Source organism: Schistocerca cancellata, chromosome 12, assembly GCF_023864275.1.
Source record: "Schistocerca cancellata isolate TAMUIC-IGC-003103 chromosome 12, iqSchCanc2.1, whole genome shotgun sequence".
NCBI lineage: Eukaryota > Metazoa > Arthropoda > Insecta > Orthoptera > Acrididae > Schistocerca > Schistocerca cancellata.
In genome coordinates, this window is record NC_064637.1 from 157,002,363 (window position 1) to 157,020,265 (window position 17,903).

The window sequence follows — 17,903 nt, forward strand, 5'->3', positions numbered from 1 at the left end:
ACGACGACTAATGTCACCTCAGCGTATTGTGACGAATGAAACTTCCCCTTAGAACAAATTATACATGACTGTGCTTAAACTGACACACAATATTTTTAGCGCAACGCAATCTGACTTTCAAAAATCCCTGCAAAAGAATGGCCCTGACTAACATTAATCTATGCCTTTCGCAAATCACTTACCTCACCAAAAATCTCCGTTACTCGAACTACTGCAATACAGCGAGCGCCACTACTGCCAGCTAAATAACAGATTCAAACTACGGAAGGCACTAACTACTGATAGGGATAGTTAGCAATTGAAAGACGTTAATAGAGAACAAACAATGTATTTACCTTAAAACTCATAATACACTCCTGGAAATGGAAAAAAGAACACATTGACACCGGTGTGTCAGACCCACCATACTTGCTCCGGACACTGCGAGAGGGCTGTACAAGCAATGATCACACGCACGGCACAGCGGACACACCAGGAACCGCGGTGTTGGCCGTCGAATGGCGCTAGCTGCGCAGCATTTGTGCACTGCCGCCGTCAGTGTCAGCCAGTTTGCCGTGGCATACGGAGCTCCATCGCAGTCTTTAACACTGGTAGCATGCCGCGACAGAGTGGACGTGAACCGTATGTGCAGTTGACGGACTTTGAGCGAGGGCGTATAGTGGGCATGCGGGAGGCCGGGTGGACGTACCGCCGAATTGCTCAACACGTGGGGCGTGAGGTCTCCACAGTACATCGATGTTGTCGCCAGTGGTCGGCGGAAGGTGCACGTGCCCGTCGACCTGGGACCGGACCGCAGCGACGCACGGATGCACGCCAAGACCGTAGGATCCTACGCAGTGCCGTAGGGGACCGCACCGCCACTTCCCAGCAAATTAGGGACACTGTTGCTCCTGGGGTATCTGCGAGGACCATTCGCAACCGTCTCCATGAAGCTGGGCTACGGTCCCGCACACCGTTAGGCCGTCTACCGCTCACGCCCCAACATCGTGCAGCCCGCCTCCAGTGGTGTCGCGACAGGCGTGAATGGAGGGACGAATGGAGACGTGTCGTCTTCAGCGATGAGAGTCGCTTCTGCCTTTGTGCCAATGATGGTCGTATGCGTGTTTGGCGCCGTGCAGGTGAGCGCCACAATCAGGACTGCATACGACCGAGGCACACAGGGCCAACACCCGACAACATGGTGTGAGGAGCGATCTCCTACACTGGCCGTACACCACTGGTGATCGTCGAGGGGACACTGAATAGTGCACGGTACATCCAAACCGTCATCGAACCCATCGTTCTACCATTCCTAGACCGGCAAGGGAACTTGCTGTTCCAACAGGACAATGCACGTCCGCATGTATCCCGTGCCACCCAACGTGCTCTAGAAGGTGTAAGTCAACTACCCTGGCCAGCAAGATCTCCGGATCTGTCCCCCATTGAGCATGTTTGGGACTGGATGAAGCGTCGTCTCACGCGATCTGCACGTCCAGCACGAACGCTGGTCCAACTGAGGCGCCAGGTGGAAATGGCATGGCAAGCCGTTCCACAGGACTACATCCAGCATCTCTACGATCGTCTCCATGGGAGAATAGCAGCCTGCATTGCTGCGAAAGGTGGATATACACTGTACTAGTGCCGACATTGTGCATGCTCTGTTGCCTGTGTCTATGTGCCTGTGGTTCTGTCAGTGTGATCATGTGATGTATCTGACCCCAGAAATGTGTCAATAAAGTTTCCCCTTCCTGGGACAATGAATTCACGGTGTTCTTATTTCAATTTCCAGGAGTGTATATATAGCAGTTCATGACAAATTACAAAACTCCGCCATCTCTCTCCTCACATCCACCACTGCTGGCGGCTCACCTCCAACTGCGCAACGCTACGTTCACATCCAGCTGCCGCTGCCCAACACTACAATGGCAGACAACAATGCAAACTAGCCACAGACTGCACACAGCACAGCCAGTGATTTTCATACAGAGCGCTACGTAACGTTGCCAATAAGAAAATATAAACAGCCTACTTACATAGTTGCCAATAAGAAAATATAAACAGCCTACTTACACGAATACGAATAAATTGCCAGGTTTTGCTTTACTGTTGCTTATGATCTAGGTGGACTCCCGAGATGAAACTTGTTGATTCCGCTCCGCTTTTTAGCTGCAACAGCCTAGTCGGTGAAAAAGTGCTCAGCATACAGCAGACTGATGACATTTTGCCGTCATAGTACTTCATAAATCCTGTCGTGACAAATTTGGATCCTGCTTTGGCAGCTTGTATCATGATACATTCTGGTCCTAAATGTTCAACGCAGTCTGCGGAAATCGACGAGCCGTGTTTCCAGAGAAGCAGGCGTTGGTGCCGATTTTACAAAAACGGTAACATTTCCTTGCACACAAACTCCTGCAACTTTTGCAGCCACATAAGCCCAGATCGGCAAAAAAATTCTACAAAACTCCATTTGTAGGAAGTTACGATAAACTGAATATTTTCAATATGAAACTCACACCACACGATGCTGTTCTGTCATTCGTCCATCGCGCTTCTTTGTTTCTTCGGCTGTTATTGTTGGTGTTAAGTACGTCATGCGCCGCCCAGAGATAGTCGCCTTCTTCCAATGTGGCGCAGGTAAACTAAGACTGAATACCTCTGGCTATACTTTCTACTGGCAGCGGACTGTGCGCATGCAGGAGTGTATTCATAAAAAAGTTTCTAAACTACGAACTGCAGCCACATGTTCGGCAACGCTGCCGCCCACTGTAAACTCCGGGCCAAAAGTGTTGGACGAAATGGTGGAACCGCGTGTGGTTCACAAACACTTGTTTGTATTCCGCAACGAAAAAAATAATCAAAGGATAGGGAACTTGAACTTTGTTGATGCGCTCTGCTTTTTTTCAGGTAAGCGACTTACTTGCGAAAGTGTATCGTGTGTACTGAATACACTCCTGTTTCAGACTGGTGAAACACGATTTTGAATACTGGGTGATCAAAAAGTCAGTATAAATTTGAAAACAATAAACCACGGAATAATGTAGATAGAGAGGTAAAAATTGACACACATGCTTGGAATGACATGGGGTTTTATTAGAACCAATACAAAAACACCCCATGTTGCTAGACGCGTGAAAGATCTCTTGCGCGCGTCGTTTGGTGATGATCGTGTGCTCAGCCGCCACTTTAGTCATGCTTGGCCTCCCAGGTCCCCACACCTCAGTCCGTGCGATTATTGGCTTTGGGGTTACCTGAAGCCGCAAGTGTATCGTGATCGACCGACATCTCTAGGGATGCTGAAAGACAACATCCGACACCAATGCCTCTGGACATCCTTTACAGTGCTGTTCACAACATTATTCCTCGACTACAGCTATTGTTGAAGAATGATGGTGGACATATTGAGCATTTCCTGTAAAGAACATCATCTTTGCTTTGTCTTACTTTATGCTAATTATTGCTATTCTGATCAGATGAAGCGCCATCTGTCGGACATTTTTGAACGTTTTTTTTTTTTTTGTTCTAATAAAACCCCATGTCATTCCAGGCATGTGTGTCAATTTGTACCTCTCTATCTATATTATTCCGTGACTTATTCAGTTTTCAAATTTATACTGACTTTTTGATCACCCGGTACATGGTTTAAAAGCAGTTCATCTGAGAATTGGTGAGACCAATACCAATATGAAAAGCAGTACACCAGTTACAATCAGACTGGTGTTCGCTCTTCAGTTTTTATCTGCTGGTGATTCGTACAGATGTCTCATGTACTCTTTAAAGTACACTTGCCATCGATGCGCCTCTTTAAAATAAGGCAGTAGGCAAGTTGCTCCCCGTGAAGGCAGAAGCACATGTGATAAAGCTTAAAAGTTTATAACTCTTAAGAACTATGGTTCAGAAACCATATCTTGTAAGATGGTACGAGCGAGACTGCCCTTCAGATTCCAATACTTGGGCGTATTACTTTGGGTGTTCCACAACTCTGGTCGTAGATGTACACGTAACATTTATGCAATTCATAGTTCATTTCATTGTCTCGTTTACTCGCTTTTACCTAGTGGTTACGATTAACCAGCACCGTGGTGTAGTGGTTATGATACTAATCTGTTGCATGGAGGGTCGTGACTTCAAAACTCACCTGGACTGTACAATTTTCAACTTACATTTACCAAGAAAAAATAAACATAAAACTCAAAACAGCATTTTCTGCCAAGGAACAAAACTGTACAATAAATTACCGAAAGACATTAAAGAAATTGCAAAAATACAATTATTTAAAAAGGCAGCTAAAAAGTACCTGTTATTCGATACATTTTATACATTGAAGGATTACTTAGATAAAACAGAGTAGGACTTTTATCCATTGTGGATAAACCTTTAAAACAGAGTAGGGGTTATACACATTAATAATAATAATAATAATAATAATAATAATAATAATAATGATCATAAAACATTCAACATTCCACATAACACCTTCACTTTATATTTTTTCCTTCTTTTAACCGTTCTAGAAACACTCTCCCCTCAAGCTATGCTTAGCACAATACTAACACCTCTTCCTCTTTCTGAGCTCAACATCTCACTCATTATGGAGGGATGCTGACTCAGTTTTCCAGGATAGCAAAAATGCGGTACAGAAAATGGCCCAGAGATCACCAATGTGTGTGTGTGTGTGTGTGTGTGTGTGTGTGTGTGTGTGCGTGCGCGTAGTGAGTGAAGTGTTATGAAACTGTGTGTATAGTGTGTGCAGTGAGAGATGAGTGAACAGTGTGGCATTACATTATTTAATAAGTTATTTTTAAAAAAAAGTATTGTATACCAGGAGTAAAATCTAATGGTTGTCTCTAACGAAGTCTGTAAATAGTGTTTACGAATTTACTTATTTTAAATTGGTCTAAACTTGTAAATACTTGGACATGTCCTATATCCTTGTAAAAAGAGATCTACGGATGAATAAAGCTTCTTCTTCTTCTACTACTACTACTACCAAAAAACCCGTGTTCAAAGTGCTGCACGCATGCTGTGTACACGAGAGGACACTGAAGTATTACAGGTGTGTTCATTGATCGGTGCGTTCGCAGGGTATGCTGAAAAAAATAATAGTTCCACTTTCTGCCACAAGGTGAAAGTATTGCGCTGTAAGCAACCAGAATGTGGAATGTTTCCTGTTTTGACGTCACCATGCTGTTTGTCACTTTTAGTGACGCATATTATTGATTTCTTATCTGAAGTGACTGTTGGTGTAAAGGTTAAGCGGGTTGAAGGCACAGGTCATCGGGACTCAAGTCGAAGGGGACTCATCAGTGAAGGCAATTCTGTCCAGTCAATGAGGGCTTATTTGGAGATGCCCCGGACAGCAATGAGATACCAAACTGGCTGTCGCCCACCATACGCCACAACCAGGAGTGATGATCTAGGGTGTCATTTCTTTTCATAGCAGGAGCCCTTTCGTTCTCATCCCCCGCACTCTCACAGCACAGAGGTACGTCGAGATATTGCCCTTCATGGCAAGACATCGTGGGCTTACGTTTCAGCGAGATAGTGCCCGCCCACACGCGGCGAGAATTTCTACCGCTAGTATTCGTGCTTGCCAAACCCTTCCTCGGCCAGAAGGTCGCCGGATCTCTCCCCCAGTTCAGAATGTATGGAACATTGCGGGCAGACTCGTCCAACCAGCTCGGGATTTGAAAGCGCCAGTTGGACAGAATTTGGTACGATATTCCTCTGAAAGGCATCCAACAACTCTGTCAATTAATGCCAAGCGGGATAACTGCTTGTGTAAGGACCATAGGTGGAGGAACGCATTACCGACTTGCTCGGTTCGTTAAGCTCTTTCTCTTCATCCGTTTTTTTCTGATATTGTAGTCATTTGTTTGTCGGTATGTGTACATCACATCTATCGATTTCCGTCCCATGCGTTATCAGGCAGGGGTGACATACGCGAGTAATGGGAGTGCTGTCGAGTCACCTACAGCCGTTAGGCAAATCGCTGAACCGCTCCTCGCTCTTTGGCTGCGCTGTTACGACCTTGGCGCGGCCGCTCTGTCTGTTTTTCAGCAGCCGATGACGTCACAGGCGAGGACTGTGCGCGGGTTCCGAGAAGAATTGGACGAGGAAAGCGGAGCGCTTTCGATGTATCGCCGCGCGCCGCGACAAACGGCAGTATCTCGTTGCTCCGACCTCTCAACATTTGAACAGGAAAAAAAACAACAGTGTAGGACAAGACTGCAGTTGCTTACGCGGGAACGCCGTTAGTTCGTAGCCTACTATTACCAAACAAGATGTTCTCTGATCAGTCAAAAACAAAGCAGAAATTGTGGATGCTGTAAATCTGTCTCGTAAACCAGTTTTCGGCGTACAAGAGCATCATGAGATAACTGCCGCTGGCAAAGAATTTGAAAATCAGGCAAAAGATATTAGAGCGAATTTGCACCTTACGCACGTAATGTAACATTGGCGTCATGATGTTTCCACGTTTTTTCTTCAGAGGTTTCTTAATTATTGATGTCCTCAATATCACTCGTCGAACGTCAAATAGCTGTCGTTCCTCAACTGCATTAGCTTGGTAGACTTGCCTACACAGATGATGTATCATTAATAAGTATTTCCAAAACAGATTTAATCAGAATGATGTAAAAAACTTTTACATCATTCTGATTAAATCTGTTTTGTAAAACTACAAAATTGCCGAGAAAACAGGCGTATGTATTAATTAAGGAAAGACAGAATATCTGGTTATAACAACGAAAATCCGAAGTGATACACCTGTGACTGTAAATGGGTTCGCTTTGAAGACTGTTGACCGCTTCACCCACTTTGGGGATCTTTTTAGTGTATACTCGTATGTAATCTGGAAATTGCTGTATGGGTCGCTGAGGGAGAAGTCATTAACTGAATGCAAAATTACTTCATTAATCCAGCATTACGTGTTTCGCCGTTTGCCATCATCAAGAGATCCTGGAACCTAAACAACCACTAGACATAGTAGTTACGTGCTCAAGTTGACGTAGTAGTTATATCTTGTACAGATAACAGACATGAGCGGATATGTCTGCAGACGTCGAAACGCGTAATACTGGATTAATAATGTCATTTTGCATTCAGTCAACCTCGGCGACCTATTTTGCAGACTACATAGCTATATATTTCAAGATGTCTCACGCCTCCTTCGTGAATTTGTCAGGGCTGCGTTAGCCTTTTTAGTAACAACACTACAGCGTATGTAGAAATAAGGTGCCAATCTAGTAACAGCAAATAAAACACTTTTTACTTTCATCAATGTCTGAAGCACATCATTTACTACGGTACTAACTCCAAAATTCGCTTGTATAAATGGACTATTAAACCACTAACATTATATACATGTGAACCATTAATATTTAAAAACAAAGATAAAGGAAAAACTATTAATATTCGAAACAAAAACACTGACGAAAAATGTTGCACTTACACGTGAAGAAAATAACATGGAATGGAGGATAACAAAGATCGAAGAATTGAGAGAGTTGTGCAAACACTGCGGTATTATTTTACCACTGGCACCACAGCTAGGGCCAAGATCGTTAAAAGTTCCACTCTTTTCCATATATTTGATCTGACTCTGAAAACATTCTTCTATTTTGGTACCTCATAAACATGGTTTTGTAAAAGTTAAACAGTTTCTAGAGGGGACGAAAATCTCTGTCCACATATTTTTTGTTTGATGTAAAGGAACAGAAAGAAATGACTTAGACTGATAAATCTGAGAAATTTAGGCAATGAGACAATAATCCATGTTTTGCTCTGTCCAGTAATCAATCGTTAGACTTTGTATGACCGTTGGCATTGCTACGATGAAGAATGATGTAATGTTTTTGTTTGGTTTCTGTGATTTCGTCTGTGTCTCGTGGCAAACTAACTGTTGTGTAACATTCAGCTTTAACAGTTATTCAGTCCTTTAAAGCAATGTGCACCTTACATCCAGTTCAAGCAAATAACTAAGCCATCTTTTTTAAAGTGCTTCACAAGTAAACAACAGCTATCGGTGATTTCGGTTCGTTGAGGACCACCCAAAAAACGATTACTGCTTCCTTTTCCAGCTCATACAAATACGTGCAAACATCGTCTCCAGGTACGATGGTGTGAACAAATTTTGTATTACCTCAATCGAATGTTTTTGAGCTATTCCTCACACCAAATGACATGAGCCTAATTTTAAGCCTTGATCTAATTGCACATAATCCATCAAGAACACGTCTTTCTCACAACTGTGCCTTCATGTGACGTCAGATGCATTAAAGATTTTTTCTATCATTTGCATCATAACACTGTGAAATCTCTGTGCAATTATTATTATTATTATTAGTAGTAGTAGTAGTAGTAGTAGTAGTAGTAGCAGCAATGGTGTTAATAGTCCTCTTGTTGTTACAGATATAATGCCACACTGGCTGCAGCCAATGGAACAAAAGCAACGCCACCCGCCTCTACAGGCAGTGTGAGTACTAGGATCAACCCCAACTCAAGCAACCATGTCAAGAATTTTGTTGTGTGTGTAGGTGCGGGGGGGGGGGGGGGAGGGAGGGAGGGAGGGGAGGAGGAATGGTAAGCAGAGAGTTGAGTTTGGGGAGGAGGGTAGTACGAAGCGAGCAGAGCCATGGGAAGGGGGTAAGCAGTGGGCGAATCCGTGGGGTGGGGGGGTAAGCAGCGGCCAGAGCCGTGGGGCATGGGGGAGTAAGCAGCGGGCGGGGCCGTGGGGCGGGGGGAGTAAGCAGCGGGCGGAGCCGTGGGGCGGGGGGGGGAGTAAGCAGGGGGCAGAACCACGGGGCGGGGGGGGGTAAGCAGGGTCGGAGCCGCGGGGGGGGGAAGCAGGGAGCCGAGCCGCGGGGGGGGGGAAGCACGGGGCGGAGCCGCGGGGCGGGGGGGGTAAGCAGGGGGCGGAGCCGTGGGGCGGGGAGGGGGTAAGCAGGGGGCGGAGCCGCGGGGCGGGGGGGGGGTAAGCAGCGGGCGGACCCGCGGGGCGGGGGGGGGGTAAGCAGCGGGCGGAGCCGCGGGGCGGGGGGGGGGTAAGCAGCGGGCGGAGCCGCGGGGCGGGGGGGGGGGTAAGCAGCGGGCGGAGCCGCGGGGCGGGGGGGGTAAGCAGCGGGCGGAGCCGTGGGGGCAGGGGGGTAAGCAGTGGGGCAGGGGGGTACGCAGCGGGCAGGGCCGTGGGGCGGGGGGGGGTAAGCAGCGGGCAGGGCCGTGGGGCGGGGGGGGGGTAAGCAGCGGGTGGAGCCGTGGGGCAGGGGGGGGTAAGCAGCGGGCGGAGCCGTGGGGCGGGGGGGGGGGTAAGCAGCGGGCGGAGCCGTGGGGCGGGGGGGGGTAAGCTGCGGGCGGAGCCGTGGGGCGGGGGGGGTAAGCAGGGGGCGGAGCCGTGGGGCGGGGGGATAAGCTGTGGTGCGGGGGGATAAGCCAGGGGCACAGCCGTGGGGTAGGGAGGGGTGTAAGCAGCGAGCAGGTCCATTGGCCGGGGTGGTGGGGTAAGCAGTGAGAGGATCCGTGTGACAGAGTGGGGTAAGCAGTGTTGGAGTGGGGGGGGGGGGGGGGTGTTGCAGTGAGTGGAGTCAGGGATACAGGGATATGCAAGTGGTAAGAGTAGTGAGCTTGCGATAACGAAATGGTAGAGTAGTGAAGTTGCGGATAAGGAAGCGCTGGAATTTGGGGTAAGGAGATGATGGAGCCGTGAAGCTGGAGGTAAGCAATGATGGAGTTGGAGAAAAACAGGTGGTGGAGCAGTGAAGTCGAGGATAAGTAACTATTGAAGTTGGGGATAACATGTGGTGGAACAGTGGAAGTTAGGAGTAAGTAAGTGGTGGAGTCAGAGGTGTAAGCAATCAAGTGGAATAGTTGTGGGGGAGGGGGAGGGGAGGGAGGAAGTGGTGGATTTGAAAAATTTTCAGAAAAATACTAGTATAGTTACATCCTGTATTTACAGATTAGTTTCTAATCATGGTGATGTTTCAATATGATACCGGATGTTAGCCAATATTTTTGTGACAATCTCTTTCTGCAGCCTATATTTGGCACTGAGAGACCATTACAGTGAGAAACTCATTTGTCGGTGGTATTTGCAGACATTCACGCCGGCCCCCGGCTGGAGGACCGTGCCGTACTGCTGCTCGGGCTACAAGCTGGGCACCGACTACCACTGCCTGCCCCAGTGCGAGGGTGGCTGCCGCGGTGGCAACTGTTCCGCACCCAACGTCTGCACCTGTGGTCGTGGAAAGGTGTGTTCGTGTAGTCACCGTCTCTCCGTTTTGGGTCATCTGTCTACTGACTGGTTTTATACGGTCTACCGCTTCTGTATCTGCTGTGCCAACCTCTCATTGGAATAGAACATAAATCTATAGACAGACTCTGTAGTGCACCATCTGGTGCATGGTGGAGGGTATGTTCCTCTTTCCTGTTCCATTAAAAAATGGAGTGAGGGAAAAATTACTGTCTATTAAAATGGGCTCCGAATCTTCACTTTAAAGTTGCCAGCGAGTCTCTCTACAAGGGGTAGAAGCGTGTAACATGAATTTTGAAACTTTCTGTATATTGCCTACACCATTTGGTCATCAAGTCGCATGGCATATGCTTCACCCTACGTTCGGGTGATGGTTGCCATCTAGACAGTCCATATAATCATATATGAGGACTGTTTCTTTTCCTATTCTCCAACAGGGTTAGGTATTAAAACATAAATATCAGAATGGTATTATTTACAGGTACTACATGTATGTGTTGGCTATCTCTCAACATACGTGCACTGGTAGCCGTGACAACTGCTGTAATTATTTGACTTTTCTGTCTCCTCTGCAGAAAAGTCTGTCAACTTCCTGTTAAACCATTTCCCAAAAAGTGTACCATGTTAAAGATTTACCAAGGATGGTGTAGAACTGGAAGTTTAGGGTTGGAGAATTGGAAAAGGCTTTTCACTCCACTATATCGTGGTGTCCAATGCTGACCATAAAATCCATTGTAGGAACCACTGGCTGCAGTCCAATGTTTCCCAGGGACCGATAGTCGGGGTCTAGTCCACCTGTCGGGCCTCTGACTGCTGCTCGACCCATTTTAACCTCCAAATGTGTATAAAATAACGGTCGGCCGGTGTCGTCCACAGGTACTGGACCTGAGTGGGAACTGCATCCCCACGTGCCCCGGTAAGTGCGCTCACGGCACGTGTACCGGCAGCGGCACGTGCAACTGCGACCACGGCTACTGGCCGGACTCCACGGGCAAGCTGTGTGTGCCACTCTGCCCTGGTGGCTGCGGTCCCGCCCCCGGAAACTGCACGGCACCCGGAGTGTGCTCCTGCTCTGACGCTCGCTACACGCTGGACAACGCCAGGAAAGTCTGCCTGCCCAGGTAATCGCAGTCTCGTACTTGCCCGTCAGTTTACACGAGACCTCCCTCCTTCTGTATTCTGTGGGTTTGTCTTGGAGGAGAGCCTACAGGGATGTGGAAAAAATTAAGTTGCACGTAAGGAGATATTTCTTTTTATCCAACAATGTGTTTTCAGTGAAGTAATATACACTGAAATGTTTAATTACAACATAGTTCCATTACTTTCGCTTCCTTCTCTAGACTGTCAATTGATACAAAACATACAGTTACAACAGACTGGACAGTAGTGTAAAAGCATGTGTAAAAAATAAGACTTAATACCAGAAAAAAGTAGGGCCTGCAACAAAATGTAAATGATTTAGGGGTTTACATTTTGCCAGAGCTTGCCAACTACATTTAACATGTTAGAACCAGCTATCTTGAATACCCAAGAAGCAGTTTTTTATTGTTCACCACAGATCAATGTTGCTTTTCACCACAAAGATGTAGTAAGTAACATGTACTCACCTTTCTTACATAAAATTAATTGTAAGTTTCAAACAATTGAAAGTCCAGGATGGAATAATGACAATAATATGGAAAGTGACTGGCTACAACTGTGTCTGACGTGTGCTGCAATCTGGTGGGGTAAGTGGTAGTGATAAGGAAGCAGTTTGGGGAAGGAGGGGAAGGGATAGAGGGTAGGGGTGGGGAAGATGCTAGTGCTGCATGTAGAATTGTGCAGGGATGTGGTGGGGATGGGATAAGGTTGCTAGGTGGAGTGTCAGAGGCTATCCTAGAGAGAAGAGGAAAGGAGTTGTAGGTGCATTGGCAGGATAGGTGTGTGCACACACTGGACTGGGACTAGGGAAGGTGGAAGACAGGAATACCAAAGGTTGAGGCCATTGAGCTTACGAGAATGAAGGATCTGTTGTGGGGAGAGTTCTTATCTGCACAGTTCAGAAAATCTGCTATTGGGAGGGGGGGAGGGTCCAGATAGCACAGGCTGTGAAGAAGTCATTAAAAGTGAAGCACATCTTGTCGGGTGGCATATTCGACAACTGGGCTGTTCAGATTTTTTGTGCAGATGGACAGGTTGTCAGTTGTCACAACCGTGTAAGATGTTGCACAGTGCTTGCTGGTAGATCGCACGACTGCTTTCGCAGGTGACTGCCTTCGATGGGGTACGAGATGCCTGTGACAGGACTGGAGTGAGTGGTAGTTGGAGGATGTATGAGACACATCTTGCATCTGGGTCTATCACAGGGATATGAGCCACAAGGCAAGGGGGTTGGAAGCAGTGTCCGAGCAGCGATGGATAAGGATATTGTTTAATTTAGGTGGGCAGAAGATTACCTCTGTGGGAGGTAGGGTGTGTGGTAGTCAAATCTCTGGCAGAGAATGTGATTCAGTTGCTCCAGTCCTGGGTTGTAGTGACTGTCTAAAGGAGTATGATTAGTTTCAACTACACACAGTACAAGATAAAACTGAAAGGAAATAAGTCCTAACAATAAAGTTAATAATTTATAAAATCAGATTCTGTATTTCATATGAGAAGTAATAATATTTAATAATTTACAAGTTAAAATATAACAATCAACAGAAATAATATGATGCATTGCAACTCATCACACAGAGGAGATGCTGAAAATCCAACAGGCACAATTAATAAGAGACTGTTTTATTCCAGCCTTCAGACAAAGCCCTTTATAAGAGGGAGAAATAGGTACAAACATTCATGCATGCACAATTCACACAGTGTTCCAATAACTATGTACAGAGGAGATGCAGAGATTTCTGGGAACGTGGCATTGGTCTTGTCTGAAGACAGTTGATGGCTGCCGTAAATAATTTCTTCATTCTTGTTCACCATCTCATCAAATCATGATTTAGGGATGCACACATCTTTTTTTTTTTTTTTTTTTTTTTTTTTTTTTTTTTTTTTTTTTTTTTTTTTTTTAATTATTATTATTATTATTATTATTATTATGAACGTTCCTTCTGACAGCTTTAAATTACTGGAACCACTTGTACGCATTACTATGATTCATTACACTATTCCTGTAAGCTAGATTTCACTCAAAATCAGGAACAATACATTCTCCTTCTCAAGAAGAAACCAGATTTCAGTCCTCACATCACAGCTGGCAGGATTCAGAATACACACATATATTTCAACACTGCACTACAATAAGTTCCCAGACAAATGAGCATGCATTCTACTGCCAACTCATTTTTATTGAATGCAGTGCTGCCACCTCTGTCAAGAAAAAAAAATCCCTTTGAGTGACACAGGCTCAGAACTCTTATTTACTGGACAGGCCTTGCATGTACTTCTAATTTATCAGTTGCCACTCCAAGGTCTCTATCCAAACGAAGAATGAGAACATACTACATTCTGCCACATCTAATCTTATGTCATGAATCTGTCAGCAGATGTACTGTTCCCATATAGAGCAGAACTAACTTGTGCAGATGGGTCCATAGAACAGTCACACCATGTCATGTTAAAGGGTTTAACATGTGTCCGCAGGTGTGAAGGAGGCTGCTTGAATGGTGACTGTACGGCCCCTAATGAGTGTACGTGCCACCCCGGTTACGTGAAGGTGGGCAAGTCCAACCAGTGCGCACCCACGTGCAAGTCCGGCTGCCCGCACGGTCGTTGTACTGGCCCGGACACATGTACTTGTGACTCCGGATACTACCTGGATGCTGCCACCAAAACGTAAGTACCTACACATCAAATAGCTACTTTAATTTTCCAGTCTCCTCTCTGGAAAGGTGCCACAGAAAACTACCTCGGATAGTTGTCGGCAAGTGCCGCTAAGTACAGAGATTTGCTTGAACACCGTGTAGTACCCAATTTCACTCGGACGACAGCGGCACTTCGTCGAGGCACGTGCGAGCTCCTCGTCGAGACCATAAAGGTCCGAGGGACGTCTACCGGCCGTCTTGTCATTCCTGCTTTCTGACATCGTGCGGATGCAGTGTGGAGGGTTATGTGGTCAGCGCACTGCTCTCCCAGCCGTTTTGCAGACTTTCCAAACTGTGGAGTCACTACTGTTCAGTCAAATAGCTTCTCAACTGGTATTACAGGGTTGAGGGCACTCCGTACAAGTCCTCCCGCTGAGAAAAAATTCTCGGAAGTACCAGAATTGAACCACGGTCCTCAGAATGGCAGCGACCTATGTCAACCACTCGACTACGGAGGCGCACTGTTGAGGCGTAGCACAGAAAAGTGGAAGTAACTACGTCTATATCTATATCTGTCTGTATTCTCTGCAAACTGTAGTCAAATGCATGCCATAAGGAACCTCACATTGTAGCACATATTACTATTTCTTGCCATCACATTTGCATACAGAGCGGAGGAGCAATGCCTGCATCTGTGTGTACTTTAATTATATACAGAGTCCTGGGATATTTTTCTGCAGCATTCACCTAATGCTGATTATTGAAACTTTGTAAATAGCTTCAAGAAATGAAGTGTATGCCAGTTAAGACATCACACCACTCGTGCTGCTCTTGTTTGTATATGTTTAATATCATCTGTCAGTCCTATTTGTATGCATCGCACAATTTTGACCAGTATTTTAGGGTGGACTGCGAGAGTTTTTTGGAAGCAATCTTCCTTGTGCAGTGATTTAATTTTCCAGTATCTTGCCAATGAACCAAAGTCTGCCACGTGCTTTACCCACGACCGAGTCGATGTGCTCATTTCATTTCATATCCCCACAAATTTCAGATCCAGGTATTTGTATGAGTTGACTGATTCCAGTGTGACTCATTGATATTATTGTTACAGGATAAATACTGCATTAGTGCACTTTTTGAAGAGCAAAATTTTACATTTTTGTATGTTTGTAGCAAGTTGGCAGTCTTTTCACTGCTTTGAAATCTAAGTAACTGACTGGATGTTTGAGCTCCTTTTTTCAGACAGTACTTCATTACAGATAACTGCACCACCTGGAAAGATTCTGAGGTTATTTTTGATTGCTGGATCATTAATATACAACGTGAACAGTAAGGGTCCAAAGACACTTCCTGGGGGCACACATGAAGCTACTTCATCTGTCAATCACCCTACATTCAAGAAAACACAATTCCCTTTTCTCTACCAAAAAATCCTCAACTGAGTCAGAAATTTCACTTAATACCTCATATGAGCATAGTTTCATTAATAAGAGGCAATGTTGTACTGAGCTAAATGATTTTTAGATATTAAAGTGAATACTGCATCTATGTGACAGCCTTGATCCATCACTTATACAGCTCATAACAGAGTGTTTCACCTAGGTGTTGAAAGCACCATGTAAAGGCATATGTGCACAGAAAAGTGCAAATGTCACGGAGTCTTTGTGTCAGCTAAAAAACTTACCTTGTTTGAATGGAGTAGGTTCACAAGGTTCGTAGGAAAGGCCACGTGAACTTGGAGGAGAAAAATGAGGAGAAGAATGAGGTGGCACATACCCTTATTCCTGCCATATGTTTGTCAAATGCTTCAGTAGCACTCCATACATTTAGGTTGTCATTTTATGAAACATACAGTTTGGAGATAAAGAAATGGTTAGCCCTAACAGTTCTGCATGTAGCTTCCTTAGTGTCAACAAAATCTGTGCTTCCAGTCATTTCAAATTCAAGCCTTTGGGCATTTAAATGGTTACAGTTTCCTTCTTTGGTAATAAATGTAGAACCAAATTTCACACATTACAAAACAGTGCACCTAACAGGGTGAAAGTAGTCCAAAACACATGAATAAATTTTTGACATGTGCTGTATAAATTGTCTTTAGTGAATTGTGTTTTTCTCATCTCATGACGTACATTTACAATCGATTTGGTTTGCGTACAGGAAACGTGTGAAAAATTTATAATACAGTTAGAAAGATTTTTACATTGATAAATAATAGGACTACAATAAATAATAATAATAATAATAATAATAATAATAATAATAATAATAATAATATATGGATATTTCTTGGAATATGTAAAACATTATATCCAGCTCAAATTTCCAGGACGCATGAATTCATCCACTGTGTAATAACACTTCAGTGTCAGTACCTCATATAGCTTTCTTTTAATTGAACCCCAATTCATCTGCATCAACTTGTTCCCTTTTAATTTATTACAAATTTTCATTCGTATGTATTGAGGTCCCTGGGGATACAGTTTGCGACGGTGGGTTTGCCGCATAAAATTTTCTTTGTTTCTAGCATCATGTGAATGGACACAATGGTTTTCCTCAAATAATTCATACCTGGTGTACAAAAATATAATAACCTCATATATGTATAAGGATGGAAGAGTTAATATTCTAAGTTTTCTAAATAATGGTGGACATGGTTCTTTGTGATTTGCAGTGTACATATTTCGAATGATTTTTTTTTTTTTTTTTTGTATTTTTAGTATCCGCACAATATTTGTCGAACTACCCCAAAAAAATACCATACATAATAATGGATTCAAAGTAGCTACTTTTCGAGTGTCCACAGTAAAGCAGAGGTGTGAGATTTTGTGAACAGCATGTTCTTTTCCTGAATATTTCATAGACAAGGTGCCACCATCGTCACTTCAAATCTATGAGCAGTAGATAGAAGAAAACACATTTAATGAGAGTATGTCTTATACAGGGATGAAGATACAAATTTGAGGCAATTTATTTTCAAAAGAACCATTCAATTTTAAAAGGATACATCTTACACAACCGCACATATACATCTTCCATGTGATGTCCACGGTTGACGAAAAGTTTGGTTTGTTTCTATTACAAACAAATGATGAAACTAAATGCCCCAATGCAACCAGAACAATAAACTGAATTATCTGAGTAGTAAAGTTTTGTGGGGAATTTGTTTCTACCATTGTGATGATGTACGTGGTGTGTGCTTCGTGAAGTAACTTTAACATTAGGATCTTTAAAAGAAATTTGGTAAAAATTTCATACAGGCCTTAATACATGGAACAGGAGTGCATACAAAACATGGTGGTGGCAGTCAGCCTGCTCTGTCACAACCACGGTGTCCCTTCTCACCCCATTCTATGGTAGGTAAAAAGTTGTGTAGTATTAAGGTTTAAGGCATTATGAATAAAATTCTGTTTTTCTGGATTCTTTTTGTCTTAGATAAATGTTAATTTTCTTCTTGTTTGGATCTTCTTAAACAATAAATAACAAAGTTAGTTACACCAAAACATTAGGTGTAAATTACAGGCCACAAGTTTGTGCCCAGAGCTGGCACCTGATTGCAACTGGCATATACACTCCTGGAAATTGAAATAAGAACACCGTGAATTCATTGTCCCAGGAAGGGGAAACTTTATTGACACATTCCTGGGGTCAGATACATCACATGATCACACTGACAGAACCACAGGCACATAGACACAGGCAACAGAGCATGCACAATGTCGGCACTAGTACAGTGTATATCCACCTTTCGCAGCAATGCAGGCTGCTATTCTCCCATGGAGACGATCGTAGAGATGCTGGATGTAGTCCTGTGGAACGGCTTGCCATGCCATTTCCACCTGGCGCCTCAGTTGGACCATCATTCGTGCTGGACATGCAGACCGCGTGAGATGACGCTTCATCCAGTCCCA

The 17,903-nt window shown here is 44.6% G+C and overlaps 1 protein-coding gene across 1 annotated transcript in view; it reads left to right on the forward strand.

The window, feature by feature from the left end:
- Positions 1 to 17,903, forward strand: part of LOC126109849 (epidermal growth factor-like protein) — a 137,017-nt gene that overhangs the window by 100,741 nt on the left and 18,373 nt on the right. Inside the window, exons 3-6 of the mRNA XM_049914915.1 lie at positions 8,389 to 8,452; positions 10,068 to 10,220; positions 11,099 to 11,343; positions 13,835 to 14,026. Of these exons, the coding sequence (XP_049770872.1) occupies positions 8,389 to 8,452; positions 10,068 to 10,220; positions 11,099 to 11,343; positions 13,835 to 14,026 (654 nt within the window). The remainder of the gene's footprint in view (positions 1 to 8,388; positions 8,453 to 10,067; positions 10,221 to 11,098; positions 11,344 to 13,834; positions 14,027 to 17,903) is intronic.